This window comes from Amblyraja radiata, chromosome 1, assembly GCF_010909765.2.
Source record: "Amblyraja radiata isolate CabotCenter1 chromosome 1, sAmbRad1.1.pri, whole genome shotgun sequence".
NCBI classification, from domain to species: domain Eukaryota; kingdom Metazoa; phylum Chordata; class Chondrichthyes; order Rajiformes; family Rajidae; genus Amblyraja; species Amblyraja radiata.
The window spans coordinates 48,218,211-48,245,644 of record NC_045956.1 but is presented as its reverse complement, the minus strand read 5'-3'; the positions used below and the strand labels follow the sequence as shown (position 1 = coordinate 48,245,644).

The 27,434-nt window shown below is 42.5% G+C and overlaps 1 protein-coding gene across 3 annotated transcripts in view; it reads right to left on the bottom strand.

Moving 5' to 3' along the window:
* Positions 1 to 25,871, bottom strand: part of pigg (phosphatidylinositol glycan anchor biosynthesis class G) — a 33,039-nt gene extending 7,168 nt beyond the window's left edge. For 2 of the 3 annotated variants that reach the window (XM_033021345.1, XM_033021363.1), the window contains exons 1-9: positions 25,677 to 25,871; positions 22,393 to 22,598; positions 21,586 to 21,795; positions 16,870 to 17,058; positions 16,196 to 16,334; positions 12,423 to 12,632; positions 10,226 to 10,443; positions 8,062 to 8,343; positions 215 to 672 (exon numbers count right to left, since the gene is read on the bottom strand). In XM_033021345.1, coding sequence (XP_032877236.1) covers positions 215 to 672; positions 8,062 to 8,343; positions 10,226 to 10,443; positions 12,423 to 12,632; positions 16,196 to 16,334; positions 16,870 to 17,058; positions 21,586 to 21,795; positions 22,393 to 22,598; positions 25,677 to 25,830 — 2,066 coding nt within the window. In that variant the 5' untranslated portion in view covers positions 25,831 to 25,871. Of the gene's footprint in view, positions 1 to 214; positions 673 to 8,061; positions 8,344 to 10,225; positions 10,444 to 12,422; positions 12,633 to 16,195; positions 16,335 to 16,869; positions 17,059 to 21,585; positions 21,796 to 22,392; positions 22,606 to 25,573; positions 25,586 to 25,676 lie in introns of all 3 variants that reach the window. The other variant, XM_033021354.1, reaches the window with a different exon arrangement.
* Between the last annotated feature and the right edge of the window lie 1,563 nt (positions 25,872 to 27,434).

Below are 27,434 nucleotides of genomic sequence, written 5' to 3'. Positions count from 1 at the left end.
TACAAATAATAAATGTAATTATTAGTCCAGCACTAAGCACCCATGCATCAGATGTTTAAACTGTAACTATTCTGGATCGTCGGACCACTAATCATTATTAATCGCCACTTCTATCCTGTACAGTAGTTTTGTTATATACTATGGTTTTTAATAAAATTATTTACAAAGACGTATTAACCCAGAGAAGAATTCAGTATATTTTACATGTACCTACCTTGTCAGCCAGTGGCCGATGTCGGGCTTCTGAGCATATTTGATCCCTGTCTGATTTAGACTGCGGAGCAGCCGACAAAACACAAGGATAACCCAGGGGCTCGATAATACCAACAATTTTTCAAAATTTCTATCGGACCGTGTATAACTTTTTGATTTATCATCTTTTGGGTCAAGATCGGAAGTTTCAAATAAGCCATGGATTGCGGTCTGCTGTTCATTGCAATCAATATCTTCTGGATTCCATTTTGTGGCTTTACCTTTTGGGTCACTGACAGCAAAATATTTCCGGCAGGTGTCTTGAAAGAACACCAGTAAAAGTGTGTTGACTAAAAAGAACCATGTTTGATGTTCTTCTTCTATAAAACTGCTGGAGGCCAGACTCACAGTGTGTCCAATGCTCCCAAGCAATAGGACCAGGTTCAGCTCTGACCAGCTGGAACAATCTACCGCACAACTCTGAGGGAAAGAAAACGCACTGGTCAGTATTAAATTATTGTGGGTTTATTCAACAACTGTTGTTCAGAAATCAAAACAAATATCGTTCAAAATGAGCTAAGTTTTAGGTTTCATTATAGAAATTTGCGGGGGAAACTTCAAATAGTTTCAAGTTAAAATTAAAAATACTTTTAGCAAAGATGCTAAAAATCTGAAATAAAAGCAGAAAATGTCAGAAAAATTCAGATCAGTCAACACCTGTGGGACGAGAAACAGTTCATGCTTCAGGAGTTGAAGATCCTTTGTCAGAAATGGGAAAGAGAAAACGCAAGAGGGATAAAAAAGATAAAGGAAAATCTCAAAGAGAGCGAGGTCAGGTTCGCAATGGCGATACAGTGGGTCAAGTAGTCCCTGTGGAGGATGACGTTCAGTCTGAAGAAGGGTCCAGACCCAAAACCTCAGAGGCCCATTGCCTCCAGAGATGCTGCCTAACTCGAGTTCCTCCAACAATTTGTTTACTGCTTAAGACTGCAGCATCTGCAGTCTCGTGGTGTCACCATAGGGACAAGTTGTACAGGTCACCCAGCTGATGAGTTCATGAGGCAAGTAAGAGATATATTATAACAAAATCTACGAGACAGAAAAAGTTTGAGCGAGAATACAGACATAGGAATGTGAAAGGAAAGATAGGACGTGCTCAGCTGGTCAGGCATTGCTAAAGGGGGGAGAGAGAGGAAAACAGATCCAATATCACAGAAGGGTGATATTAAAGAAAAAGCCATCTCTGAAACAAAGATCGCTATACATATGTCTCCAGTTCCTGGAGAAAGTAAGTGGAATTGGAGGAGTTGTTCAATAAAAGGACAAGTTCAGCCAAGCGTTTGGGTTGGCAGAAGGATGCTGGTTGGGGTCTCCATTCAAGGAAGAAACTAAAGGTGTTCAGACCATCCTGATGGAGGATGGTGATGTGACTGGATGGTACGTCTGTGGCAAAGATGAGTTTGCTGGGGGCCAGGGAATTGGAAACTGTCAACGTTGTAGAGGAATGTCATGAATGTCGGTGGGAAGGCACTGGATCACTGAAGAAAAGATGGAATCGTGGTAGGAGGAAGCAAATTTAATGGGCAAGTGCAGGCTGAAACAGTGGGTCTGTCCAGAAACTCTTGCTTGTGGATCTTGATCAGGAGGTGGAATGAGGGCAATGAGACTATAAGGCTGCAAGCTCGAGAGAAAACTCGCCAGAGGGTAAATGGCCTATGACTGTCTGGGAGACAATAATAATAATAATGATGGATGGGATTTATATAGCTCCTTTCTAATACTCAAGGCGCTTAATGCAAATGACCTGATGCTCAGGATTAGTGTCATTCTTCAGAGAGAAGCATGAAAAAATGTCTGATGTTGGATCATTTTACTAGACCGCAAAAGCACTACCCAGAGTTTGATGCTGATAAAGGCTGCTTTTTAATGAATCGTGTTGTGGCATGATCAGAAGAGGGCCAATATGAGTGAATGAGGGGATCAAAAAACTATGAAGGTAGTCAATATCATATTGGCAGTTCAATAGCTCAGGTGGGTGGCGGAGAATAAAAGGTCAGAGACTGGGGTCCTCGTGGATCAAGAATCTTGGATGGAGGAGAAAGGGACCACCGACTGTCTGAATATTCATCGTCAAGAAAATGGGCAAAGACAGAGGTGAAGAAAGAGTTCATTGTTATGTTGGGTTTGGAATTCATTAAGGTGGAGTTGTTGGAGCACATGAGCAAGTCTCTTAAAAAGCTATTATTTATATTCAATTATAGTTAAATTGTATATTATGGTTTTATCCAGGTACATTTTTACCATACTTGTTTTGTACTAATGATATCAACCTTTTAAAAACAAAGGTGTTGCACAAATGTGCATTTGCAAATTTGGTCAAAAAATACGATTGACTATAAACTCCATGTGTGATTTTAATTAATCCTCTCGTATACCTTGACTTGTCCCTTAAGTTTATAAAGTGTTTTTTATGGTTTTATGCTATGAAGCACATTCAGGTATCGCAAGTTAATTTTTCTCCAAACTGTCAATTCCAGAATGGAAAGTTGCGCATTTACCAAAATCAAAACATTCTAAGAAAATTTCTTTGCAATGCTTAGAATTAAAATGACCTCACGTGCTACTTCTCTTGAGCATACATATGTAAATACAGTAAACTCTCATTATTATCGACCTGTTTATCAAGAATTTTACTTCGGAGTCACGTGAGTGACTACGTGAAGAACCCCGCCAGGACGCATGCGTGCCATATCGCTTTCACGCTTGCGAAACGACAGGCGGGGTGGAGCGTTCCCCCGCAGCGGTAAGTTTGAAACCGCGACCAGCAGGTAAGTGATTTACTCTGCGGTAGTGTCTGTCCCCGCGCTGTTTTTACACAGGGGGGGGGGGAAGCTGGACAAAATAGTGTCCACAAGTGCTGCGAGTAAAGCTGGCTGGGGAGGACCGCGAAGTTGCGGGAGCCAGCAGCAGCTGAAGGCACAAGCCCCGTAAGGGATCAGCTGTGCCGACTTTTGGTCCCGCGCCGGCCAGAACACCACGGCCGGGCGGGAGACTATTCAGAATGGGGCCGTCGACTTTGACAAGTCGAAACGGCAGGAGGCGGGGTGGAACGACGTTCCCCTGTAGCGACAGTTTAAACCTGGACTTGCAGGTAAGTGAAACTGCGGTCTTTATTCTTCCCATACTGTTTCACAGGTGGGGAAACATGGAGAGCTGCGCAAACAACGGCAGGCGGCACAGGAATCACCCGTAAGGGAACAGCTGTGCCTGACTTCGCTCCCACACCGGCCAGATTAAACACCATGGCTGGGCGGGAGACTATACAGAACGGAGCTGTTGGCTTTGACAAGTCAAAACGGCAGGAGGAGGGGTGGAAGGACGTTCCCCCTTAACGGCAAGTTTTAAGCCTGGACCTGCAGGTAAGTGATACTGCGGTCTTTATTGTTCCCATACTGTTCTACAGGTGGGGGAAACATGCACAAGGCAAAGAAGTCGACCAGAGCTGCGACAAAGCTGGCGGGGGAAGACCGCGGAGTTGCGGACGCCAGCAGCGGCTGGCGGCACAGGAATCACCCGTAAGGGAACAGCTGTGCCCGACTTCGCCCCCACACCGGCCAGATTAAACACTGCGTCTGGGCGGGAAGGCAAGAAGAAAACCAAAAGAGTCGTTGACTGATGAGTCTGACTTTGAGCAGCCGCGAGCGGCCAGCGACCGTGAGCGCTGGAGCCGGTTGGAGCGGCTTATGGAGCAGAGCTCCAACATGACAGACTCCGGGAGATGGAGTCCAGTCACCGTGGGGATATGAAAAACACCCACCGCAGCAACGTAGGGCTGCACAGTGCATCTCCCTCGTCAGAGGGGAGTACTGGGGGGTCAATTCTGGGCTGACCCTGAAGAGGGGTTTTGACGAACAAAACTACAAGTGTGCAGGAAGGCAAAATCTACTGGTCATGGTGTCCAAATACATACAGCCAGACCACGATGGACACCACGGCAAAAATACTTGGGACCAGGAAACTGCGCATCCCTGAATGTTCCAGTCATGGAAATAGCATCTGGAAACATGTCGGAGCAGGACTTAGGAAAGCCCTGGGGCTCATAAAGGCGACAACATTAAGGATCTCCTACAGCCAAAGACAGAACCCTTATGCACCCACCAGCAGAACAAGAGAAGCTGGTGAAAGCTCAAAGGCCGGGCATACAGGACAGCGGTCTTTTAGACCATAGCCCAGACCGGCCTTTCTGGAAGATGCGCAAACCCCCAACCCAAAAACCCAGACACCGGCGCCTCAACCTCCACGAAGACCACACAGAAGAAGCAAACTTCCACTGGTAACAATGGAGGTAGGTGGGTCTGGTCCCTTACAAATTATAGGAAGAGTGGATAATACACACATTGTGGGAGATTACACTCTTTTGGATACATGGTGTATATTAACTACAGACACTTATCCTAAGCAGTATCCAGGGATATACCATTGAATTGTGCAAAAGGGGTAATGGGTAAACCCAACACGATTGGCTGGAATTTGTGTCTTATATCTTTACCAAAAACAAAATAGATGGTGACAGTCGCATCATCATCGAATTGACCAAATTGAATACATTGTACTATATATTCAGTACAAAATAGGAACTGGTAACTGCTAAAGGACTGATTTCCAAAGGCTACACCATGGCTAGCATCGACCTAAAAGATGCTTACTATTCAGTGCCTACACGGACTGATCACAAAACGTTATTTTTAAAAAATTCAACTGGATGGGGCAGCTCTGGCAGTATAGAGCTCTACCAAATACATAATCATATGATCATACTAATTGTGGGCATAACTTTGGAGTTGGCCTAACTAGCTGTAACAGCCACCATACAATGGGTGAAAACTGGGGTTATCATCCATCCAGTTAAATCTAAACTAACGCCTACCAACATAATGGATTATTTGGGGTTCACTATTGACAGCTCACATGTCGGTGACTTTACCAAAGGACAAGGCTACAGTCTTAACTGAGGCCTGCAACAACCCCACTGACATCAGTGAACCGTCTATCAGATTGGTAGCAAGTATAATTGGCATATAGTGTCTGCCTTTCCAGCCACACAATTTGGACCTTTGTATTACCAAAAATCTACAAAGGGCAAAAATACAAACACTTAAAGTTAATACTGGTCATTTCGACAGACCAATAAGCCACCAATCAAAGCTTATGGAATTTAAATGGTGGAGGGATAACATTCAGCATTGTTCCAACCCTATCGTTATCAGCTAACCCTTAGTGGTGCTACAAACTGATGCCAGTGCGCTTGGTTGGGGTACTACCAATTTCCATCTCCATCTGTGGAGGTAGATGAAAGGCACAGGAGGCATCATTATCAGACACTGGGCATAAACTACCTGGAAATGTGGGGTGCGTTCTATGGCCTAAAGTCATACTGCTCTGGGATAAATCACCAGCATGTTAGACTACAGAGTGACAATCTGACTAATACAATTTGGTAATGGTGTATCCAGAGAAATATTGGAATATCAGCTACTTACCTACCAGGTAATCCAAAATTCAGTGACAGACATCAGGTCACGCAAATTCAATAAAATAAGACTTAATCACCAGTTACCAAACTGTGTTTCTTGGGAACCAGACCCTGGGACAGCAGGGACAGATGCCTTTCACTGCATTAAGGGGGCAATTGTTTATCTATGCATTCTCTCCTTTTCTGCATCATCAGTCGGGTATTACGAAAAATACAACAAGACTCAGCGTCTGTTAATTGGTAGTGCCGATTGGCCTACTTAACCATGGTTTCCTGTGATACTCAACATGGGTTTTAACCATGCATCACCATCCTGAAACAACCAGATTATTGGTTCATCCCGTAACTGGGGAACCCATCCATGTCAAAAACAACAAACCTATCAATTTGTAGAGTCCAAAGAAACCTCTACTGCAACTGGGACTGGCGGACCGAACATTGAACATTATCTCAGCGGGCCACAAACAGTCCACCAAAAACTATATCTGGTATACATCAGGAAATGGGAGATATATTGTCACAGAAACGACATCACCTACAGTTTGATGAACATAACGTCTGTTCTCGAATTCTTGGCAGGCCTCCATTATGATGAGGGGCTCAGTTACAGTGCCATTAACTGCGCCAGAAGTGCCCTTTCAACATATCTATGGCAAGGATCAGAGCGTCATTCTGTTGGGACTCACCCATGGTAACCAAACTTATGAGGGGAATTTTTAATATCAATCCCCCAAGAACCAGGTACTCTCTAAATGGGATACGAGTATTGCCCTAACGTTGCTAAGGAATTGGTCTCCAGCAACAGCTCTGTCCCACAAAACAGTCATGCTGATGGCTTTGGTCACGGCACTAAGGGTGCAGTCATACATAAGTTAAGGCTGGACTATATGACTTCTTCAACAGGAATATAACGTTTCATATTACGAATTAGTCAAACAGAACAGACCGGGATTATCAGGCCACAAAATAGAATTTAGGGATTACCCTACAGATATCGTCTCTGTATAATAAGACAATTATTGTTCTATATGGAGAATACCAAAAACATCTGAGGCTATGAGATGGCACACAATCAGCCACAAACAACCCACAAAAAAGTGTCGGTTCAAACTATTTCCAGATGGCTGAAACAGGTTTTAACAACAGCTGGGGTGGATACTAACATATTCAAATCTTATTCCACCAGGGCTGCAACTACATCGGCAGCTATGGAGTTGGATGTACCAATGAACCAAATCCTCGAGACAGCAGGATGGATCAGGGGAAAATGTTCCAACTATTCTACCACAAACCAATAGTTAAACTGGAACTTTGCAGAGCTAATTTTAAGTTCTGTAACATAATTTCACCCCATAAATAGGGGCTATAATTTGTTGTTAACAATTTATCATGGATTTCAATGTTGGATTAATGTCTAAACATGTTAACACAATTCCTCCCACAGTCAATTAAGGCAGATGTGATGCATGGACTCGTTTCCACGGCATGAAATCACAGAGCTTTGAAATCTTCACGTAGTCACTCACGTGACTCCGAAGTAAAATAGTAAGATTAAACGAGAACTTACCAGTTCGAAGTTTGATCGTTATTTTATGAGGAGTACGTTGAGGGAATACGTGCCCTCCGCTCCCACCCTTGATCATATACTCAACTGGTATTTTCTTCTCTAATCTTACTATGTTCAGTCATTACAGTTATCTGTGATTTCACACCGCTGCTTTGAAGAATGACGCGCATGCGTCCTGGCGGGGTTCTTCACGTATTCCCTCAACGTACTCCTCATAAAATAACGATCAAACTTCGAACTGGTAAGTTCTCGTTTAATCTTACTATTTCAGTTACTTTAAGAATGCAGGCTGCTAGTTACACAGTGAAGGGTATTGAAATTAACAAGGCATAGAAATTGACAAGCAATCACTTCAATTGACACTTAACTCTATTAAACAATGTAACAAACAGCCTTTAATAATCTTACGCAGTAACAAAAATACATCTTTAGTTGATAAAAAGAACTTTGTATTTGAAAATGTCGTTTCGCGAAGTGCTTGGAGTGAATCCCTTACTCGGTTAGAGCACACTCGGCAATAACTGGCAGTATTTCCCCCCCCATATGGTCAGTTATAACCCATTCCTTCTCTCCAGAGATGTTGCCTGTCCCGTTGAGTTACTCCAGCATTTTGTGTCTATATAACGAGGGTTTGCTGTGTAGCTTTGAGTCGGTCTATAAGTCCAAACCAGAACGCAATTCAAGCACAATTGCTAGCCTAAATTCACCATTCTTGAAGAGTACTTAAAAACATTAATCTTAGAAACAAACAGATAAGGTACATCCTCACCTTCTGTTGAGGTTTTCCATTAGCAAAACACTTCCAAAGAGTTGAAAAGAGCACACACTGCAAGGCAGATATCAGTACGACCACTGTTGCAACCAGCAGCCAGGATAGACTGCAAAAGTAGCAAGATGTTGAGGTTGATGTGCACACAACAACATGAACAGCTGCAAACATCAGACACAGCAGGTAGAACAGTAGTGAGTAGAATGGTGAAAACACAGGCACTTCAAATTCTGCAGTGCTGCCCAATGCCTCTGGGGTACATATGACAAGGAGGAAAATGACCTAAAAATAAAATATGTACATCAACAGTTAATGGATTTTCAATTAAAAATAAAGAGGTTATCATTATTAGTAAAGCCAGTCATATATGAGTCCCACAGCTTCCATTACTTTTAAAGTTCCATCTTGTGGCACAAGTGTTCAACTGCAGATGTGAAGGGAGATGAAGCCGTGTTAACTGAGAAAGTGATAAGGAGGACGTGGGATTTTAACCAAATGTGATGAGGAACTTAATAAGAGATTCAAGACATGATGGCATTCCAAAGACACAGTTAACAATTCTGCATCATACATTTCATGCACAGGTGCCATCACATTCAGGTTAACTACAAATGGTCTTCCTTTGATAGTGATTCTGACTAGATTCCTTTTATTTTAGTTTGCTTAAATATTTTTATTTTATTTGAAGAGTGTACATTTTTAAAAAAAATCATTGATTTTTTTTCCTCTATGCTTTTAAATGTTTCTGAAGCAGGCTTGATTCTCAAAGTCTGGGACTTCCTTTTCCTGTTTTGTGGATAGAGCTAATTCTGGCTTACCTGTAGGCTAACATTACCTTGTACAGGTGTTTGCTATGTTGAATCAGGAGGACTTTGCAATGCAAGTTAATACCTGGTAGATTTAGCAAGCTTATATTTACCACATTGATCAGCATAGGCAGTTTACAGCCGATACTAAAGTTTTGGCCCGTTAGGTTTAGCTTAGAAATTCAGCATGGAAATAGGACAACCGAGCCCACGCCAACCCTCTATCAAACGCTATCCCACTTTCGCATCCACTCCCTACACACTAGAGACAATTTACAGAGTCCAATTAACCTACATCCACACATCTTTATGATGTGGGAGGAAACCAGAGCTTGAGGAGGAAACCCATGCTGTCACAGGGAGAACGTACAAACTCCACACAGGCAGTACCAGAGGTCAGTATTGAACCCAGGTCTCTGGTGCTGTGAGATAGCACAAGGACATCAGATATCATTAGATGGATGATGTTAATAAAGATCATGGCGAAGTAAATGATTCATCTTGACAAATCGGATTTATTGTCCAGCATGACAGGGAATCATTTAACCTTAACTTAGACCAGCCCTTGTCCTGCCTTAACTTTTCTGGTGTTCTGCACACACAACAACTTTCTAATTTGTTCAACAATCCTTTATAGTTAAAAATTCTTGCTGTTCTCTTGCACTCACCGGATAATTCACCGAATACTGCTGACATCCCCAATTCTTCAGTTTCTCTGGGTTCTTTTGCTACCAAATTCCTGCCCTTTGGTTATCAATATTCTTACCAGAGGCAACAATCCATTCATCTTTTCTTTCAAACTTATATCGTTATCATTTTATCTGCTCTTAATCTTTTCTGCATCGGTGAGAACAATCCAAATGTTTCCCTCGGACTATCTTTAATCAGACTTTGTCTTGCGCAATACGCCGTTTCCTTCACCCTGTACCTGTACACGGTGGAAAGCTCAATTATAATCATGTATAGTTTTTTTGCTGACTGGATAGCACGCAACAAAAAGCTTTTCACTGTACCTCGGCACTCGTGACAGTAAACTAAACATCCATGGTACCTTTAAAATACATTCCTCACCTCAACACGCATGCCCGTTGCACACATACAGTTTAACATTGTAAAATAAAGGTGCCTTAAACATGTTTTGTATATGCTATTTGCACAAACACAAGACCTAAACTGTTTTGGAGGTGTATGCCGGTCACAGATGGAGCTTTACCAAGATAGCAGGTGCTGTACTTTCAGTGTGAAATAATGCCTCAATCAAATTTGCAAGCCACCATCTACTCTATTAAAATTGTTTAAAAAAAACATGGACCAATGAGGGAGGAAAGAAGAAATTAATATTATGTAACAGATCCTACCTCCACCACAATGATGGTTCCTACAATCATCGAGTACAAATCATACTGTGCCACAATTTTGGAAAGCGAGGAGCTCATGAACTTCACTGCATCCAAATACTGCCTCAACACCTTCTTTCCGAGGTTTGCAAGAGTCTCTGAAGTGTTACCATCCAAGTAAAGTTTGATCCAAGAACCATGGGATTTTTGCGCTATTTGAAATAATTTGTACCCAGCATCTGCAAATAGATCAAAACAAAACACTATTTAGAGCGAGGGAATTTGTTACAATAAAATTATTCAACAATCTCAGATTACTCCATCTAAATTATGGTCGAATAAGTCCAGTAAAGCACGATTATTTGTGGGAAAAAATTGGAATTTGCAAGTGGACTTTGGGACAGATTATATAGCAATGGGTAAAATTCCAATCCACTTCACTTTCAATACAAATAATAATACTTCTTCTTCCTTCTGCATCACGTATCCAAATATTTATAATGGTTAAAGCAAAATTAGTTTAGTTTAATTTAGAGATACAACGCAGAAACAGGCCCTTCAGCCCAGCGATCCCGCACACCAACACTATCCTACACATCCCCCACACCAGCCAATTAATCTGCAAACCTGTACGTCCTTGGAGTGTGGGAGAAAACACACAGGTCACCGGTAAAACGTACAAACTCCGTACAGACAGCAACCCTAGCGAGGATCAAACCCAAATCTCTGGCGCTATAAGGCAGCAACTCTACCACTGTGTCACTGTGCCTTTTTGATATTTATTCTGAGAAACTGTTCCAAGTGCAGTCTTCCTTTTACTTATCCAGTTTCTTTTTATAAAAAACCCTCAAGTTTGTTACGTACAACTTAATCTCCAACAAATCAACCTAAAAATATGGATTCCAAGATGCTATTTAGAACTTTGATGGTACTAACTGATCTTTGAAAAATATTTTGTGAACAAAGACATTATGGTGGCTACTTCGCAACCCAGGTTGTTTAAATAATGATTGTGAAACATTTGCTCCATCAGGGGTGCTTGAGGCCAGAAATGGAGGAATTTTCCCAAGAACTCTAGGGTTCTGGGGATGGAACTAAGAGAGAGTTAAGAAGTGGGAAGCTAAATGGAAGATTTTTTTTTAAGAATGAAAATATTAATTTTAAAGCTTTGGGAGGCAGGTAGTTGATGCAGCACAGTGATAATAGTCCATTTAGATTTCCAGTTAGCTGGAGCAGGGACTCAATCAACAGATGCAGTTTTACAGAAGATAGACACAAAATGCTGGAGTAACTCAGCGGGACAGGCAGCATCTCTGGCTAGAAGGAATGGATGACGTTTTGGGTTAAGACCCTTCTTCAGAGTCAGGGGAGTGGGAGGTACATAGATAAGAAAGTGTAAGGTTTGAAAACAGGACAAAGGGAATGGAGATCAAGGAAACAGTAGAATAGATCATATTAGTTGGGAGAGTCAGGGTAGTGGGAGGTACTAGATGCAGTTTAACAAACCATGCTGAAAATGCAAATATACAGGTTTTTGTATGCAATAAATTTGAATAAACTTGGAATAATGCAAAAACCTCAGGGTATATCGCATGCTAAGAGAAAGAAGCAGTGCCGTTCACAGTTCATGAAAATTCTCACTGTACACGCTCATGGAGACAGCTTCTTCCCAACAACCATCAGGATATTGAATACCATGAACTTCAAACTACAAACTACCTAGGTTGCACTAGGGATTTTGTCTTTGTTTTGCTTTTGCACTGTATTGGGTTAGGAGGGAGAGATAGATTAGCCATGATTGAATGGCGGAGTAGACTTGATGGGCCGAATGGCCTAATTCTATTTCTATCACATATGATCTTATTGGGTTATTTATTTATTGAACTTCGTGTTTATTATATTATGTATTGAGTACTGTATGTACAACCTGTTTTCATGTTGCTGCAAGTAAGAATTTCATTGTTCTATTTCGGGACATATGACAATAAAACACTCACTCTCTCTTGGATACCCAAGTTATCTCAATACTAACCATCAGCCAGCAATAAACAGGGAGGAATCAGTTTATTATTTTGAGGAGGAAATAATTTCAAAATGAGCCATTAAACTGAAATGTTTATGCTAGAACTATAGCTTTATTTTCAGTTTGAATTAATCTGAAGTCTTCTCCCTGGGTCATGAATTAAACTGTGTCTGAAACACAGCGGAATGGCCTCACCTTTCTCAAATGCAGGAATACTCTCTTGAATCAGTAGACTAAGTTGGTAGCCATTAAGATGCAAATATCTTAGCTGTTCTCGTAGAGATCTTTCCTCGAAGACAGATGGAATGAGATGTCCCAAATTGTTCCGTGGGATTGGTAAACCAAATCCTAATGCTAAAGTGGACGTGAGATCGGTTTGCTCGACGTATTCAGATTCAAATGACTCTAGAAATTTGATAGAGGAAAATTTTTTTTTTAACTGGGAACCAAAAATAAGATCACACAAGATTAATTTCTAATTAGGTTAATTTAACAACAGAATCTTTCATTCTATCACATTCTAATTGGCAAAATTAATACGATCCTTCAGAAAAAGCAGAAAACTACAGATGATGGATATCTGATAACCAAAATTCAGGAGATACTCAGCAAGTCAGGCAGCATCTGTGAAAAAAGAAAAACAAAATATCTGATGACGTTCAAAGCTGAAATGATAAATCTTTTTCCATGGATGCTGAACATTCCAGATTTTTCTGTTTTATTCCAAAATCGCCTTGAAGTACATTTTTGGTTTTATGAAAAATATGAAATGTAGCATTTGTTAAAGATTCAATACATTACTTTTGAATGTTACTTGTTTCCAAATTCTTATAGCATGCACAAGAGTTTCAAAAGTAAAATATCCATGGGGCAAATTTATTATAAGATATCTCTTCCTTTAATGGATTGTCCAAAATATTATTTAATGGAGCTAGGTTTGACCTGAGTGCGAAAACATGTCTTTGCTAGTTAGTGTTAGTCTCCGAGGTATTAATTAAGCAACATCTCCTTACACATTCAATGACTCACGGAATGAGGAACTATTTCTAAAATTCACAATCAGGAAGTAGGACCATAAAAATTCTAGCTTGTTTTAAATGTGAGTACCACTAGTAATTTAAATGGTGGATGGCGATGGGTGAGGTGTTTGATGAAGAATTAGTGTTGAAGGTGAAGGGGCAAGTCAGAGGCTGTGAAAGATCTGTAAACCAACCTCCCGTGCCCCAGTAGAGCACCCTAACGTGATTATTTTGAGAAGCAGGTACCAGCGTGTACAGTGCACACAAGCAAGGTGAGGCTGCTGGAGGCGAGGAATGGTTAGTTTACGGTGCCTACAGGATATGGTGTTGATGGAGGCAGCCTCGGGAAGTCCTACAGCAGCTGGGTGAGGGAGTGAATCGAGCGCGGCCTGCGGCAGCTGCATGGGGCAGCGGTGGCGGGTGCTGATGGTATCACATTGGGCAAGGCCGGCCTCTACTTCATCCATCTAGTGCCGCCAGGACAACTGGCCTTAAAGAGAGAATAAGAAATTGCGTATCTCCTTTGGCCAAGTTTGGACTTTTCAGAGACTTAAAAGCTGCAAGGTGGCTCTTTGCCTGCTGTTTGGCAAAAGGTTTTATTGCACACATGTATGGTATGATTTGACTGGATAGCATGCAAAAACAAGCATTTCATTCTATCTCTGTATACGTGACAATAAACAAACCAAACCAAGTTGGTTGGAGTTTAATTGCATAATGGTTCCACAATACAATGCATGCTAGAGTCAGGTAGCTATAGCACCTCTTACAAAGAATAGGATAGTTCCTAATTCAGGAAAACTGGATTGATGCAGATGAACAAAAAAAGTCAGCATGGATGTGATGTGAGGGCCCACTTATGGGCTCCATCCCTATAATATTCTACTGGATTTGTATCATTCCACAGTGCGAGTTCAGCCCTACAAAAGATAGTTTAGCAATTTATCTTCCAAAACGGAACACATATAATCTAAGTTGGGTTTCTGCTAGCTCTCAATAAGAGAGATGTTATTGAAGGATCATAAATATTGTGCTAAGCAAATAAATTAGGTTTCAAAGAGGTCATACTGAACATTAAAATCCTTTTTGCCATCACTGCTTTGCCTGTTCTATTGACGTCCTTCAAGCAAGATTTTCAAAGCAGAAGAATGAACTGTATGCACCATAGGGTATGAAAGTGTTCTGTTTACACATTTGAAATGAAATATCTGAAGTGAATCCAGGTACAAAGCATTCCAACAAAAAACACTTCATGACCAGCAACAGAAAGTGACGTTTCCATTTCAACAGAACTCTGATTTCTTTAAAGTGTTTAATATTAAATTTGCCAGCCGAGTAACCACAAGATGAACCATATAACCTAAGAAGTCTCTGTAAATGTTTAATAGATCTAAAACACTGCTTTATCTATGGCTCCTAAAACACTGCTTTATCTATGGCCTCAAATTACAATGGACTATTTCAAACCAAATAGAATTAAGTGATGTAAATTAATGAGTTTATGGAGTTCAATAAATTATCTCAGAATAATTTATCTCAGAATATAGACTATCCCATCGTTTAAGAAACAGTTAGACAGGTACATGGATAGGACAGGTTTGGAGGATTATGGACCATGCAGGCAAGTGGGATTAGGGTAGCTGGGACATTGTTGGGCGAGTTGGGCCGAAGGGCCTGTTTCCACACTGTATTAATCTATGACTCTAATAAATCAGCTCATCCCTGAAGCATCAAAATGGCAGGACTGAGATCAGGCTGGTGCTATTATCTGACAGGAGTTGGAGTATGGACAATTCACCATCTTCAGCAAAACTATCAGAATGTTGATAAGCAGTTGATAATAAAAGTATTTAAGAAGGAACTGCAGATGCTGGAAAATCGAAGGTACACAAAAATGCTGGAGAAACTCAGCGGGTGCAGCAGTATCTATGAAGCGAAGGAAATAGGCAACGTTTCGGGCCGAACCCCTTCTTCAGATAATAAAAGTATCACAGATGAAAAATGTTTAACTATACAGGAAAGACTTGGAATACATTGACATTTTGGCAGTGCCAGGAACCTGGAGTGAACCCCTGCCCTCCACTGGAGCCCCCACAGCAAGGGAACAGTGATCTCCTTGCAGCACATCTCAATGAGGTGGAACCCACCATGGCAACGTGCAGAGGCTGCCTGCAAGGGGTGGTGCTGGGCAGGCTGAGGTGCTGGGCAGGCTGCATACCCAGCCACTCAGCACTGTGGTATGCAGACCCTGGCCAGTACAGTGAGCGTGAGCCATTGCTGGAGACAGAAGCACTTGCTCCATGTGTTGACACACTGTCCAAATTCCACAGACTCTCATCATCTTTTGTTTAATACCGTAAAGAAAACCCCCAGAGGGAAGAAAGCTGTGAAGCCAAATAAAAGAGGGGAGGAGGAGGCAACAGCATCCATCACATCCATAGGAGATGATGAGAGACTAAAATCTGGGTCACTGCCAATGGCCCACACATATCAATGATGCACCATACTTCAATGTTGAAAGGCTTCGCTGTTCACCTCAGCCTGCCCAACAAAGGCCCTCACACCAAGCCATGCAACAATGCGATCACTTTAACCATTCCATCGTATTTGAGGTGCCAGCAAGGGTTGAGCTCCAAACCAGAACAATGCTGTTACTAACACATTTTCCGTATGAAGTGTAACAACTGTGTGCGCTGAATCCAGCAGTGTACTCACAGGACACATCTGGAGCAGTAAGCGAGATACTGGTGCTGACCTGGACTAATTAAAATTACAATTGCATAGTTTGGGCTTTAAAACTCGAAGGTAAAGGACAATCAGTTTAAACACAAATGAGAACATTAAAACGTATTAAATTAAAAAAGCATTGGAAAGGCACAAAGTAACAAAATGGATCAAGTACTAATAAATAACTTTTACAATGGTCATTCAGAATTTCTGTAAACTCACTTTTCTTTCTGAAGGCAGGGCTAATAAAAACTAGCGGAGTGTTCACTTCATGACTTGACGATCCTCCGTGGCTACCTGTATCTGACATACCATGATCCCCACACAATATCAATAAATTAGGTAGAGGGGCTTCACCGTCCTGTAAATTATAATACAAAAATATATATCTTTTAATCAATTTATGGAATATATTCACATCGCATTCCAAACAGGTTTTTAAACTTTAAAACATCTTACAAGGTTCCTGAGGTTCACAGGTGGAAATATTTTCTACACTTAAGTGCTCCATGAACGTGTTTCTTTGTGCAAGGATATTAATGTATAATACCCCCAACAAAACCCTAAAATGTCCATTACTGAAAAGAATGCACGGCAAAGAGCAGAAGATGGAAAAGACAGCAAGGGAAAATAAATGTAAGGGTACACAAGCTGAGATGGGATAAGTGAAGAAGCTTCATAATTTAACCTTTTACTTCTTGGTAGGTTTCTGGTGATACTCGCAGTACTGTCTTCAGAGATAATATATTATTTCCTGAGTTCTGTGCCCAAACCTGGACATCCATAGATCATATTAGATCAGACCAAAGTTCTATACAACTGACACACAACTTTTTTGTACTTTTGGATTCCTGCAGATTCAGGTTTAATGCTAATTTAAATAAAACTTTACAAACCTTGAATACAAGTCCTGTATGAACCTTCTGAATAATATTATCCATTTCTGAGAGTTTTGGTCCAATCAGATGACTGTTGGGTCCGGCCAGATGGCCAATATGATCTAATCCAAGGTAGTGCAAAATTAATAGATCCCAGTCGTTTCTTTCAAGTACTTTATCCAAATGTCGTGTTACATTTTCATCAACCTGCAAATATCTTTTTTTTAATAATTTTGAACCAGAGAGTTTTTAATAATGTTTAAAAACAATACACCACACAAGAGTAACGAACATTTTAGGGGGCATTATGAATCTCAAATACGAAACTATCGCAGGGATTGATTAATATTTTAAAAGGAATGTTTTAACTGACACCAATGACTTAGCCACAAATAAACAATAGGGTTTACAAATTATATTCTGGTGACCACAATACAAAACATTCCCAATGTGAAGGAAAGATAACCAAAAAGGACTCTTTTAAAATTCGGAATCTAAATCATGGTTCAATGGTCAATGGATGAAGTGAATGAATCAGTTTACATTTAAAAAAATTACAAGCAACTATAACCCATTCCTTTGTCTCTTATATAAAGTTACATAATATTTGGAGAGGAATTTTTGAAATGTTTTCAAAAACACTAAAAACAAAATTGGACCCAGATACAGAATTGATTATTCTAGGTACGTCAGAAGCCTGCTCTGAGCTATCATTATTTCAAAGAAGTTTCCTTAATTATGGCCTGATAATGGTGAAAAAACTAATACTCAAATTTTGGAAACATACATCAGTCCCTACTCTTAAGATGTGGATTATAAACATGTCCGAGATGCTACATCTTGAAAATATTAGACTTGTCTTGGCAGAAAAACCAGATAATTTTTCAAAGACATGGACACCATTCATTGATTTATTACAAGGATAGTATGGTACAACACAACTTTGGATTTAAATCTAATTACGGGTTCGGTGAGGTGGATGTGGAGGGATGTGAGGAAGGTATATCACCACTTTTTTCTTTCTTTCTCTTTTTGTCCTTTTATTTTTCTTATTTTTTCTATTCCTCTCTTCTTTCTTTCATTTATTCACTCTTTGGCTACACCACTTTGGTAGTCTAGGGGTTCTATCTTTGCACATCTCACTTTTTCTCTTTCTTGCGTTTTCTCCTTTCTTTTCTTCCAACTACAGTTAAAAGTTAAAAGTGAAGCTGTACAATAACTGTATTATTTCATATGCCGTTGGTTCTATTTTTGTACATTTGCTTCTAATAAATAAAAATTTAAAATTTAAATTTAAAGAATTAGACTTGTCTTAATGGACAAACAAGATCTTTTCCATAAAATTTGGGCTCCATTCATTAACTATCTGAAGGGATAGATTGGCACAGCACGAGGACCCAACTGAAACTTGAACTCAGGAACAGATGAAAAGCTATACTTTATAACCTACGAACCTATCTCCATTGACGTATTACAGGTAACCCATTCCACCTCCCTTGTTTTTCTGTTGTGTTTTTTTTCTTTCTTTTTTCTTTGTAACTTTCTACCCTCTCTTTTTCCCTCTTTCTATAAAAAATAAAAACACTAGAAGCAGAAGCAATTGATAATGGAAAATTTTAATAATGTATATGAAAAGTTTTTTTACTATAATATGTAACTACATTTTATAATATGTCTACTTCTAATAAATAAATAAATAAATAAAATTTAGAGATTAAAATTTTTTTTAAATGACAATTATGTAGCAGCTTTTTAGTTTGGTTTAGTTTATTATTGTAACGTGTACCAAAGTACAGTAAAGCTTTTTGTCGCGTGCTATCCATCAATTAAAAAACTATCTATGATTACAATCAAGCCGTCCACAGTGTAGAGATACAGGATAAAGGGTGTAACATTTAGTACAAGATAAAGTCCGATTAAAGATACAGGTGCACAACCTTTTATCCGAAAGCCTTGGGACCAGACACTTTTCGTAATTCGGAATTTGTCGGCCTTCGGAATGGAAATTTTTTTGCGTAGATTTTAATGTCTGGCTCAGTGGTAGAGTGCTCGGCACATATCCGCAAGGTCGCGAGTTTGCGCCTTGATCCCGTCAGTTCCTCGATCGCGAGTTTGAGTCTTCAATGTAATTTTTTCTTGCAGAATAAATGTCTGTATGAAATGCAGTGTGTTGAATGAATTCCTGAATTTGTAAATGTGACCGCAGCATTGAATCACCTCTCGCACTCATGTCACCCTAGCGGGGCTACATGCCCTTAGGCGGACTAAGGCGACATTTTCACACTCTTATATCCGTGTGCAGCAGAGGCGACGTGCGTTTGGCGCCAAACGTGAGCTTTGGTGAGCTTTGGTGTGCAGACGACATCCTGGAAAAAATGTCCGGTTTCTTCCAGGTAGGCGATATACCCTCCCGGGCAATATACCCTCCACTTCTCTTTTATGAAGGGGATTTAGTTCCCCTTTCTTCCAGGACCGACCGGAGGTTCCGCTGCCACCTCTGCGGGCCACCCTCGGTGAACGCTCACTCAACTTTGTCTTGGGATTCCTACTCTCCCGCGCAATATACCCTCACCTTCTCTTTTATGAATGGGGATTTAGTTCCCCTTTCTTCGAGGACCGACCGGAGGTTCCGCTGTCACCTCTGCGGGCCGCCCTCGGTGAACGTCCTGTCTCCCTGTCCCTGGGATAGTAGGGGGCGATCAAACAGCACAATACCCCCCTCCCCCTCCAACTCCAGAGGAATCCGCTCCCCGATGGGCCGCTACGGCGACAAGTGGCAGTTCGCCCACAGCCCGAGCTGCGCCACCCCAAGAACAAGACGTACCTTGCACACCATCAGCTTCTGCCCCTACGGGGAGCGTGTTCCTCTGGAGTTGGAGCGGGGCTGGGCTGGAGTTGCTGATCTGGGATCTCCGTGCTTGCAGTGGGCCTGGGGGTCGGTGTCCCGAAGAGGGGGCGCAGCTCGGGCTGTGGGCGAACTGCCACTTGTCGCCGTAGCGGCCCATCGGGGAACGGCTTCTGGTGGTCCTGATGTCTCCGGCCAGTTTGCAGTTTTCCTCTGGAGTTGGAACGGGGCTGGGCTGCTGCTGGCTGTGGGTCTCTGGGATCTCCGTGCTTGCAGTGGGCCTGGGGGTCGGTGTCCCGTTGGTCCTGATGTCTCCGGTGACTGGCACTGATTGCTGGAATTGCCGACTTGAAGACAGTGCAAAGCCCCCGCGCCGGTGCAATGAGGCAGGGAGCTGGAGAGGGGAGGGAAAGGGGTCACACACATGGCCGGGAAGCAGAGGGGTGTAGGTGGGGTGAAACTGAAGGGAGCGACAATCTGTTGCTCGATACACTGTGTATCGTGAGTCTACCGTGGGAACTTTTTAACTCAGCGGGCAGGCAGCAGCATATTGTCAATTATTAACCCTCCCGCGCAATATACCCTCACCTTCTCTTTTATGAATGGGGATTTAGTTCCCCTTTCTTCGAGGACCGACCGGAGGTTCCGCTGTCACCTCTGCGGGCCTACCTCGGTGAACGTTTTCAAGGACCTTTCTTCAAGGACCGAAAAAATGTCCGTTATTCGGAGGTTTTCGTTATTTGGATCTTCGGATAAAAGGTTGTGCACCTGTAGTACAAATGTCTCGAATGAAGTAGGTGGGAGGGCAGGTAAGAGGACTGTTCAATGTTCGGAAGAAATGTCCCTCAATCTGGAGGTATGTGTTTTCAAATGTCTGTACCTCTTGCCTGGTGGGAGAGGGAGAAGAGGGAGTGACAGGGGTGAGACTGGTCCTAGATTACGCTGGTGACTTTGCCGAGGCAGATTGAAGTGTAGACGTAGTCGTAGTCTATGGAAGGAAGTCGTAGACGTAGTCTATGGAAGGAAGTCGTAGACGTAGTCTATGGAAGGAAAGTGATAGCCTGGACTACGTACACACTTTGCAATTTCTTGTGGTCTTAGATGGAGCTGTTCCCAAACCATGCTGTGATGCATCCCTTCATAGCATGCATGAACAACATTAAATGTGATGAATTTCACATCCTCAAGCAGAATTAAAGTGCTTTACAGCCATTAAGGTAGAGATTTATCCTGGTGACCAGCATTAAAACAGTTGCGCATTGTATTCCGCTTCCAGAATTCAATCCCATCTCCTTCATATTCAGTGCAATTCTCAGTACAGGTTGTAACCATCTTACAAAAGCCCAATATATGTACAACCTATATAATTGAGTGAGCATTTGGCAGGCCGGTGGTATGGATTTGCTGAACGTTGTGGTGCTGCCAGATCTTCTGCCATTTGTAAATTTGGTCATGGCTGCAATTCCAATTTGCAAACTGGTTGTTTATGAACAGTTCATTGGAATAGAACCCTGCTGTAACTTGGGGAGGACCTGTACTGGACTGTTATGTTGGACTAGATTATATTTTCAATTCCAGGGACTATGTTAAACCAATAACCTTCTGACTCAGAGCTCAGAATGCAACATTGATATTTATCTTGTCAGTATGAATCAAAGTACATCAATTCCGACAGGAATGGGTATAACATATTATTCCAACAAAACTTATACATTTAGATGACAATTTTTGCTTGTCAATTACATTTTATTGTAATTTTTGGCAATTTCACACCATTCACTTGGTTAACATCAGGATTCATTATCAAACAAAGATCAGGAAACTAAAAACTCCTTCAGTGTTTGGACTGATACCAATCTAAGCACAAAACGTGTCAGAAATATACTAACCTCAGTGTAATCAGACACGAAGAAGGATGTAGTTCCATCATGTTCTATAAATTGATCAGGAAACATTCGGATCCAAGTGTCATCACCGTAGAACACGGTTCTTTTTCCAGCAGCTTTTGCCTGCCAGATCAGATTGTCTTCCAGCAGAGTGGGAGAATTTAGGTTCATGATAATATCAATAAATCCAGGTATTTTACCAGTCATCATTGCCTGAACAAATTCACACAGTTCCAACAAGAAAAAAACGTTCAGTATTTTAGAAAATATGGAAACGTTTTGTATTTGTAATCAAAGTTGAAAAATGTTAAGTTTTGACAACTGGAGCAGCTCTGAGATTCCATTCAAGCAGATCCATTCAAGAATGGTTCAGTTAGTTTCCACTTAACATCAGATCTTCCTACACTATATTCTCCCACGCCCCATTAATGTGCCACTTTGAGGAAAGTACTACTTATTAACTAAAGAACGTGGCATCTCACTCATCTTCACAAATCTTTTCATTTATCTGCGAGACAACGCAAAGCAGAACATAGAACTTTGAACAGTACAGCACAGGAAAAGGGCCCTTCCACCCACCATGTCTGTGCCGAACACGAGGCCAAGACTAACTCTTATCTGTCTGCACGTGCCCCTTATCTCTCCATTTCCTGCATATCCATGTGCCTGTGCAAAAGCCTTTTAATTGCCGCTCTTCACCAGAAACCTGTGCCGAATTTACATTCTTCCCCACCCAAAGATGTATGCTTATGGCAATGAATTGTTCTTCAGCTCCGCTAACTGCAGCAAGTGTTTCTGTAAAAGTCTTACCTTAATTCTGGGCATGGTAACTGTTGGTGCCCAGGCCTTCGCAATGAAACTGTGTGATGAACCTCGCTCAACCAATTGTTGTGTATGTGGCATGAATTGCTTTCCTTTAGGTCCAAACACAAAATCTTCCCTCAAAGCATCCACCAGCATAATCACCACTCTTCCAAACAATGGAGATGGTAGCCCTGTCCGGTTTGATGCCAGGCCTAAACCAAAATGATCAATACTTTATCATTCATTTCACATACTTTAACTTTTAAACTTTATTGGAACTCCCGAAAGAGCAAGCGCAAATCTTGGTAACCGATAGAGAGTGTAATGCTTACTTTATTTCATCTAATCTTTAAAGTCATGCCTAGTTTACTTTAGGAAGGAACTGCAGATGCTGGTTTGCACCAAAGATAGACACAAAATGCTGGGGTAACTCTGCAGGTCAAGTAGCATCTCTGTAGAAAAGGAATATGTGACGTTTCAGGTCTGGAATGTCAGTCTGAAGAAGGGTCTCAACCCGAAACATCACCTATTCCTTTTCTCCAGAGATGCTGTCGGACCCGCTGAGTTACCCCATCGTTTTGTGTATAATTTAATTTATTGTCACGTGCAATGAGGTAACTCTTGACTCTTCTACAGCGAAAAACTTTTTGTTGTGAGCTATCCAGTCAGTAGAAAGACTATACATGATTACAACCGAGCCGTCCAGAGTGTACAGTTACAGGATAAAGGGAATAATGTATAGTGCAAGATAAAGTCCAGTAAAGTCTAATTCAACATAGTCCAAGGATCTCCAATGAGGTAGATGTTAGGTCAGGATCACTCTCTAGGACTGCCTAGTTACATGACATGGCAGCTGAACAATTAGACATGCATTCAAAGTAACCAGGCTACAATTAACATTGCTGGAAATATAACCACAGAGTTTATACAGCGTGAAAACATGCCCTTCAGCCCAACTTGACCATGCTGGCCAAAATATCTATCTAAGCTAGTCCCATCTGCAGAATCCATATCGCTCCAAACCTTTGTTATTCATGTACATGTCCAAATGTCTTTTAAACAACGTAATTGTACCCAACCATTCTGCTTCCTCTGACAGCTTCTTTCATACACCCATTACCCTCTGTGTGAAAATAAAATCCCTCTCAGGTCCCTTTTAAAGGCAAATTGCCAAATGCCTTTCTTTCACCCAATCTACCTGTGTTATCACTCTCTGGAAACTATGTTCCTATACCCAGAGGTCTTTGTTCTACAACACTCCCCAGGGTCCTACCACTTATTCTGCAAGACATAGCCTGGCTTAATTTACCAAAATGCAACACCTTGCACAAGTCCGAGACAAATTCAATTTACCATTCCTTAGCCCATTTCGCCAGTTCTCCTAGAATCCATTGTATTCTTAGATAAAGTCTACACTGTCCACTACACCACCAATTTTTTTGTCATCTGCAAACTTACCAATCCCGTTAGCAATATTGTCATCTAGACTATTAACGTAATGATAAACAAACTTTTTCTAACCAACTTCAGTTGACTTCCTTCTTCTGGGGAAAGGCTCAGATCTATCCAAGAGTAATACACAAACAGGGGTGTCAGGGGTTATGCAGAGAAGGCAGGAGAATGGGGTTAGGAGGGAGAGATTGATCAGCCATGATTCAGACTTGATGGGACGAATGGCCTAATCCTGCTCCTATCACTTATGACATGACAAACCTACACCAAACCCTGGTGGCTATAGCCACATATTACAAGGTAACTGTTAAGTTCTGGGCCTATTCGAGTTGAAAGGATGAGGGGTATCCTTGATCACATCAAAAAATCCACTTGGAACTACACCGCAAGCCCTACTCAGGAGTCCACTCAATATCTGTCAATACATTCTTAAACTCGACTGAAAATTAATGTTTTTCCTACATTACATCAGTACTAAATATAGTTAATTAGTTGCAAAATACCTGGAGTTATTAAAGTATCACAAAATATTTTATCTGCTACCCAAACAAGGGATGGAACTTGATAATTCAAACAGAACAACACAATCCAGAAGTAAGCAAGCAATCCCCTTTCTACAAGACCCAGTCCATTAGCAGTAACTAATGAAGGCAAAATCACCCATGATCATCATCTATCTATGCCCCAGGTATGCTCTGCTACATATAATATGCCAAAATAGACAAAAAGTGCTAGAGTAACTCAGCAGGTCAGGTAACATTTCTGGAGATCATCGATAAGTGATGTTTTAGGTCAGGACCAGTCTGTTGAAGGGTCCTGACCAAAGATACTGGTCCTGACCCAAAATGGTTACCTATACATGGTCAGAGATACTGCCTGACCCATTGTGTTCCACCAGCACTTTTTAAACAAATAAACCAGCATCTGCAGTTCCTTGTTTCATCAATATGCAACATTTGCAGAACCACCACAGCATGTATTTTCCCTGCTTATTCTGATGACAGTTTACCGAGGGGTATAGAGAGGGGGGTAGCCTGTACAAGACAGGGGTGGGAGGGGGTGGACTGGGGTGTAGGGGGAAGGTGGTGCAGGAGTGGGTGGACTGGGTTGTATGGCGGTACCGGGGCGATGGGAAGGGGTGGCATGGGTTGCAAGAGGGGTGGGAGGGGTGAGTGAGCTGGGGTGTAGGGGAGGGGTGAGTGGGCTGGGGTGTAGGGGAGGGGTGAGTGGACTGGGGTGTAGGGGAGGGGTGGGAGATGGAGTGAGCTGGGGTGTAGGGGAGGGGTGAGTGGACTGGGGTGTAGGGGAGGGGTGAGTGGACTGGGGTGTAGGGGAGGGGTGAGTGAGCTGGGGTGTAGGGGAGGGGTGAGAGGGGGAGTGAGCTGGGGTGTAGGGGAGGGGTGGGAGGGGGAGTGAGCTGGGGTGTAGGGGAGGTGAGTGAGCTGGGGTGTAGGGGAACTGGGGCAGCCTCGGTGCAGCGTTGGGGCGGACAAGGGGGGCCACAACACACTCGGAAGACCCAATGCTCGGCCACTGCAAGGAGCAGCGTCAGCTCCGCCCTTGGGCCGGCACCAGGCGAGCGGCAGCGGCAGTAGCAGCAGCAGGGCCGGCCCCGGCAGCAACTACCCCAGCGGCAGTACAGCAGGGCCGGCCCCGGGCGAGCGGCAGTAACTACCCCAGCGGCAGTACAGTAGGGCCGGCCCCGGCAGCATCTACCCCAGCGGCAGTACAGCAGGGCCGGCCCCGGCAGCATCTACCCCAGCGGCAGTACAGTAGGGCCGGCCCCAGCGGCAGTACAGTAGGGACGGACGGCCCTGGCTCAAGGCCGCGGCGTTTACCTCCGGCTGGCTCCGCCGGCGCGGCCGATGCCCGGGCTTTGGCGGCGCCGAAAGTGTTTGCGGGAGCGGGGAAGAAGCCGCGCAGGAAGATGGCCATCCCGAAGAGCTGCAGCAGGAGGCCGCAGACGCCGAAGAGCGATGAGCGCAGCCTCATCTTGCCGGGCCCGCACTGCGCTGCAGGTGCGCTGCTGGGTGGAGGCGGGGCAGCAGCTGCATCGCACTGTCTGGGAGGGGCGGGCTGGGGCAGGAGAGGCATTGCACTGGCGTAAGGAACAGGTGAGAGATTGCATTGGGGCGAGGGGCAGGAGAAGTAATACATTAGGGTATGGGGACAGGTGAGAGATTGCATTGGGGCAAGGGGCATGTTAGGCATTGCACTGGGGCAGGGGGGCATGAGAGGCATTGCACAAGGACAAGGGGCAGGTGATGCATTGCAAAGGGAGGGGGTAGGAGAGGCATTGCACAGGGGCATGGTGCAGGTGAGAGATTACACTGCGGCGAGGAGCAGGAGGGGCATTGCACTGGGAGGGGCGAGCAGGCGGCTGAAGAGCAATTGCATTCCGGCAAGGGAGAGGAGAGAGATTGCACTGGGAGAAGTGGGAGAACCATTGCATAGGAAGGAGCGAGCAGGGGACAGGAGAGGCTTCACACGGAACAGCGAGCATGAGCAATTGCACTGGGACAAGCAGGTGAGAGGTTGCACTTGGACAAGGTGAGAGAAGTGGGAGAGCCATTGCACAGGGAGGGGCGAGCAGGGGACAGGAGAGTGTCAGATCCTCCACTGGATCCGAATATAATAAACACACTACAAGGACACTGAACAGTGTTTCCTCCTCCTCCTCCTTCACATGTTACTGTGCGATGGCCGTGCTCTCATCTATCACAGCTTCTGCAACACCTTTGTCACCTTCACTGATGCAAGCCGTCAGACTCGCCGGGGAATGAGTAGCAATGTTACAAAATTTTGAGATTTAAAAAATCAAGTCTGCAATTTATCCCATCAGATAAAGCATAAAAAGAAGTTTAATTTGACACCTAATTCACTTTCATATCTTCAGTATTAAAAAATTTATGGCCATTTCCATACTGAAATCAGCATCTTGCTTTTCCATTGACTTAACTCAAAAGCTGTGATCAAGGACAGTCAAAAGCCAATTAAAAATTAAGAGAACTGAATGAAAATTTCAGTTATTATAGATTGAAGCATTCTGAAACAAATATGAAACAATCTTACTTGGATGACCTGAAATTAAAGCATATAATTAGTTAGTTACCCAATTGTAGTTAATTACAAATTTTCAATTACTAGATCTAAACATCTATCCATTTCTTAAGAAAAAGTTAACATTTTAAAATAACCTAAGTGTTCAAATAACATTCTCACAATAATTCACAATATAACATGATTTTTAAATCTCATGGTCATGAATTTATAGGCCAAATGGAAGAAATTTAGTGTTTAATTTCCATAAATTAATGGTCATTTAAATCATCTTCCGAGTGGGATTTTGTGGAACGCGCTGGTTTTGAACGTTGCGGTTGCGGTGAATTTAAACCTCATATCGGCAGGAAAAATACTGCCGGTTTGTATTTTTACATAATGACATTTTCGCAACGTGAAATTTTGATTAAAGGCATCCTTAGAAGCAAATTTATATATAAAATAAACGGCTTTCCTTTACCTGTCCCGATGTTGTACATTTCATTATCGCACAATCTCTACTTTAGTAGTCAATCACAACTATATGGACTCTCCTG